General features: G+C 34.5%; 1 protein-coding gene across 1 annotated transcript in view; it reads right to left on the bottom strand.

Annotated features, from left to right (window-relative positions):
* Positions 1 to 6,000, bottom strand: part of adgrl3.1 (adhesion G protein-coupled receptor L3.1) — a 134,709-nt gene that overhangs the window by 7,849 nt on the left and 120,860 nt on the right. The window contains exon 18 of the mRNA XM_073842645.1: positions 4,261 to 4,429. Coding sequence (XP_073698746.1) covers positions 4,261 to 4,429 — 169 coding nt within the window. The remainder of the gene's footprint in view (positions 1 to 4,260; positions 4,430 to 6,000) is intronic.

Genomic DNA, 6,000 nt, shown 5'->3' with positions numbered 1-6,000 from the left:
GGCGATTTTCTCAATATATTGACTTTTTTGCACCCTCAGATTCCAGATCTTGGCCAAATATTGTCCTGTCCTAACAAACCATACAGTATTGACACCTCTTCTATAATAAGCATGTTCTTAATTTCTGAAATCAAATTCCTTTTAATATTTTTTGTGGTTAGTTCAGGTTATAAAACGTATGCATGACTTGCCAAAACGTAATGATATTTATGCATTAATAATAAATGATATGGATTTTCCCCCCCAGGACTTTTCTCCATTTATTGGACTTCAATAAAAGCCAACAGGTTGAAGGTCTAAACTGCAGTTCCTATGCAGCTTCAAAGGGCTGTACATGAGATCTCCATGATCCCAGCCGAGAAAAATGTTCTTATCTAGTGAAACGATATGTCATTTTCTAAAAAAATAAAAATAAAATGTACTTTTAACTACAAATGCTCGTCTTGCAATAGCTCTGCAATACGCGACTTTACACATTATGTAATCACGTTGGAAAGGTCACACACGGTTAGTTCTTCATCTGTGTACTAAAAGTAGGGTATGGCAAAAAAACCCAATCTCATTTTCTCCTCCAACTTCAAAATTATCCAACATTTTTATTTTTTTTGTAAAGAGTGCTTGACATTTTCACGTTCATTTGGTCGGTACTTCCGACTACGTCATGCATGACCTTTCCAACGTGACTACGCAAGGCTTGAAGTCAAGCAAATGCAAGACCCTTATTCCTTGGCTGGGATTGTGTAGAGCCCTTTGAAGCTGCATTGAAACTGGAATTTGGACCTTCAACCCATTGGTCACCAATGAAGTCCACTATATGAAAAAAAATCTTGGAATGTTTTCAAAAACCTTAATTTCTTTTTAACTAAAGAAAGAAAGATACGAACATCTTGGATGACATGGGGGTGAGAACATTAACAGTAACAGGAAATTTTAATTCTGGAAGTGAACTAATCCTTTAAAGCTTAAAGGAAAAAGTTATTTTCTACTTGATAATTACATTAGGCCTTCATTTGGAAGATTTCCTTTGCAAATATTGATGTATGAGATTAATTGTGATTTGATTAATTAGACAGCTTTTTTGTAATTAGATTACATTTTTTTGAATCGATTGACCACTCCTTGTAACCTTGTGTTAAAGAGTTTATGGAGTTTATCTTAGTTCTTTTAGGTTACAGTGCATCTGCGCAAGCTCATCTGTGTGTAATGTGTGTTGTGCTTGTGAACAGAAAAGTAAACTTTTGTGTGGAATGGCAGATACTCTCATATCATTAACATTGACTTCAATAGTTAGCATGCTGGACGACCTTCCTAACGCTGTAATCTAAATCAGGAAAAACACACACATAGATTCAGCATCACAACCTTTACCTCAGTTCTCAAACAACAAGGACTAAAACTTGTACTGTACTGCTCCATCCAAAAATCTAGACATAATAACAATAATGACCAATATCAGTACAAAATTCCCCATTGTCTCAGCAATAATACAGCTATAATTGCTTTTTAATGTTGTTAACATGGACGCTGTGTTATTGTTTGCGCAGCTGTTGAAAGAAAACTCTGTAAGATCGGCCAAATAAAATCCAATAGTTTTATTCCTCCGTCTCTTTGGATGACTGCACACTCAACTCCTCAAAGACCTCAACCAAACAGGACTTACAGCTTTAGATTTACATCACTGCTGTCTCCACAAAACCCAAATAAGCCGAGATCAGTCCCTCGTCTTGTAAAAACAGCTTCTTGTGGGTCTTTGATAGAATATATATATATATATTTCGCATTAGGATCTGTTACGTAGATTAACCAAAAAATCTATGAAATCATCCACTTTAGGCTTAGACGTTACCTTAATGTGAAAAAAACAAGATAAATTGGCATTTCAGCTTCAAGGTTGGTTAGCAGAATAGATAATCAGATTCCACAACAGTCCAATCGTTCTGTCCGTCAATACATAGAAATATTCACACATACACATATTATTTTTCTCGAATCAATATCTGTTTCCCTCTAGAGCTAAAATGCACCGGTGTAATGTGGATATGAGCATTTCCATGCTAAATGACTCTGGAAGCAATCCACCGGTCGGCCATCAGATAATTAAAAGGTTTCAAATCTATCATGAGCTAAATAAATCTGATGAGCTGAGGGTCTCTAATTGAGCATGCATGTGACAGAAGAGTTGATTAATGAGCTCATTACTAATGAGAGGCCAGTAAACCCTAAGTAAAATGCCCAGGAAAGAGGTCAATTGAGCCTCGGTATGCGTATGTGCACGTGATTGCAATACTGCAGATGTTTGCATAACATACATGGATGATTCTTCAAATTAGGGGCATTTTTATGTCAGCTGGGATGATTTCAAAAACAATCATTCAAGCTTTATAGGACAGATTAAAGTGTATTCATAATAGATTTTTATTGTGGCTCTAATATTTCCAGTTTTTTCAAATTACACTACCAGTAAAAATATTTTGAACAGTATTTTGATTTGCACTAAGCATGCATTTGATCCAAAATACAGCAAAAACAGTAATATTGTGAAATATTTTTACTTTTTAAAGTAACTGCTTTCTATTTGAATTTATTTTAAAATGCAATTTATTCCTGTGATCAAAGCTAAATTTTCAGCATCATTACTCGAGTGATCTACATGATCCTTCAGAAATCATTCTAATATGATGGTTTGCTGTTCAAGAAACATTTTTATTATTATGAATATTTAAAACAGTTAAGTTTTTTTTTTTCAGGGTTCTGTGATGAATAGAAAGATCCAAAGATCAGCCTTTATCTGAAATAAAAAGCTTTTTAAACAGATTTCTATTTATCAAAGAAACCTGAAAAAAAATCTACTCAGCTGTTTTAACATAATAATAATAATAAATGTTTTTAAGCAGCAAATCAGAATATTAGAATGATTACTGAAGGATCATGTGAGTGGAATAATGATTCTCCTGAAAATTCTGCTTTAAAATCACAGGAATAAATTACATTTTTAAAATATATTCAAATTGAAAAGTTATTTTAAATAGTAACAATATTTCAGAATTGTACTGTTTTTGTACTTTGTACTGTACTTTGGATCAAATAAATGCAGGCTTGGCAAGCAAAATATGTCTTTAAAAACATTTACTGAGGGTGCAAACATTTTAATTAAAACTTGACTGGTAGTGTATTATAAAAATTATATTTATTCTATATTTATGAAGAAAATCTGGGCGTTCTACCATGCTACATGCACTTTTGCATAAGAACTTTCTGTAATTTTTTCTGTAATTTACTACTGTTCAAAAGTTTTGGGGTTTTAGTTTATGGTTTTTAATGATTAAGATTCTTAAGCACACCAAGGCTACATTTGTTTGATAGCAAAAAATATAGTAAAAAAGTCATATTGTCAGTTATTTCAATTTAAAATGTCTGTTTTCTATTTTAATTTATTTTAAAATGTATTTTTTTTTCTTGTGATGGCAAAACTGAACTTTAAGCAGCCAATACTGCAGTCTTGAATAGTTTTTTTTTTTTTTTCAGGATTCTTCATGCAAAATCATTTTTAATATAATTTTTACACCCTGATCTGAGAGCAGCTTCAGTAGTTGCCATTACCAACCTATTTAGAAATTAAAGAATTAAGAAGCAATCATTTTAGTTTCAACTTCATTGCTAGCAAACTTGTTTTTCTCCAAAAATGGTAAAACTGCATTACCATCACACATAATATAAAAATACACTCAATCAGTGCAAGGTTCATCAAGGCCATGATCTAATGTGATAAATGCATCTCATGCTGCACATCATGTTCTCACACAGTGAAAAATACATCGCAGAGCATTGAGAAAACTTTTAACGCACCGACAGACAAATTAAAGCAAGTTACTTTAAATATGAAACATCTCAGCTTTCAAATTGTGTCATTTTTTAAGAAATTCAAACAAATACTTTTTTGTGGCTCTTTAATGTGTTGTGAATGATTGCTATAGCGTCTCAGTTGAAACGGCATGTCAATCAATTATCTCTACTAGTTATAGCATGAAATAAACATGAATTAACATCAGAAGGTATCTTATTTCAACCGCGGAAAGACTCAAAACACACCATTTTTCAAGGTCAAGTCCAAAAGTGTAAATCTACTCTCCTGTCTGGTTTGTTTGTCAGCCTAAAATGTCAGATTCAGCGTTATGATTGGTCAGTTCACCTGTCAATCAAACTCCCTGCGAGGTCTCAATTGAAGAATCACCCTTAAGTGAATTTGCGTTTGTGTCTCACCTTCTTTTGCAGGATGCAGTGAAATATGAAGATGAACATTCCCTGCAGCGAGTTAAAGATGGTGAAGAGGTAGGCCATGATCACTGTACTCTCATTGATATACATCAGCCCAAACGCCCAAGTCAACCCCAGCAGACACAGCAGAGCTATGGCACCTATAACCCAGGACCTAAGAGACAGAGATAGATACAGATAAATTAAACAGATAAAGTGCATAACTCCCACTCACATACACTTGACACATGTGTGACCTCAGCTAGTTTATATTATCTAAGTATATTAAAATGTTATGTTATTTTTTTGGACTGTATCGGTTTTCTCAGTTTGACAATAGTAGGATCAGATTATAAACTGTCTCGGAGAAAGACTTTATTCTACAGCAGTCAAATGTCAAGCTGGCTCCAGCCATAATGTCTACTAGTCTGTACTTAGCACTGAGCCTCACACTCATTTAGTGATGTCATTTAGTCTTTGGGGTCATTCACACACACAAACGCACACACAAACTTAGACTCACACATAATCAGCTTGCAACCCATTTGTACTGTGAACTGCGCTAATGTGACAGGCTAATGTTTGGCACTGAAACAAGATCATTAGAAAGTGAGACAGAGAAAGAAAGACAGACGTACAGACAGACAGGGAGCAACTTTACGCAGAGAGACGGTAAATATAAATTATCGTTTCCATCAGAGACAATAATAATAAATAAATAATGGTGGATCAAGATGGAAAGACTGACAGACAGACAGAAATATTGATTTTAAACCAACTCGGGACTGATGCAGAAAGAGAACACACACTCATGAAGAATTATAATTACATTGTTCATTTGAAAGAGCCACATTGGAGAATTGATGAATCACTTAAATCATTTTAACATTCAGAGAATCAATCAAACAGTGGAGGAACTACACAGCTAAACACTCCAATCAGAATGCATGATTCAGAGAACTGGCACTCTGATTGGCTGGAGACCCTTACCAGTGACTATCCATAACAAGGCATGCCTCAACAGAACGCTGAAATGTAAAACAGAAAAAAAGGATGGAAAAGGAAACAACAAAGAAAAAAAGACAGATGAGGCTGATGAATGATTCATAAACATCATAAATAAAACAAAACTAACTCAAGAGAACAACTCTAACACAAACAAATAAAATGAAAACTTCTACTTATGATGAGGATGCTAAAATATGGTTGATTTTTCTCAGTCGACACAAATGTACATACTGGGGGATGGAATGTGATCGTGTAAGGTGAAAAAACCCCAAAACAACCAGACTGCCAGTAAGTTTAGAAGCCCCTGCACCTTATGACAAAGTGAGAGCTGCGTTAGAGGGCGGGGTTAAGCTCTCAGTAGCCAATAACCTTACAGGAGTCCAGATAATCTATTCTATGCACGTCACGGCAGCTTCAGAACTTCAGATGAAATTTTGTGCTGAGGCTACATTTTTGACTGGGCCAGACTTTCTAACTTTTAGTTTATTACATCGGCCATCTTGTATCCTGTGCTAGCAGAGGCATTTTTCTCAGGTCATTACAAAGCCTTTTTTTCTGTTACTGATTTGGTGACAAAGAGACTAATAGTACTAAGGTTAGGGTTAGATAATTGCAATAGGACTATATGCACTGTATACTGAGAAGAAACATTCTTCTATTAGGTATATGAGACTGCATGGTTGCCATAGACACTAAAAGTTTATCCAACTGTGTGGAAATAACACATAAAAATATATA

The sequence above is a fragment of the Garra rufa genome, chromosome 6 (assembly GCF_049309525.1).
Source record: "Garra rufa chromosome 6, GarRuf1.0, whole genome shotgun sequence".
NCBI classification, from domain to species: domain Eukaryota; kingdom Metazoa; phylum Chordata; class Actinopteri; order Cypriniformes; family Cyprinidae; genus Garra; species Garra rufa.
This window is presented reverse-complemented; position numbering and strand designations above follow the sequence as displayed.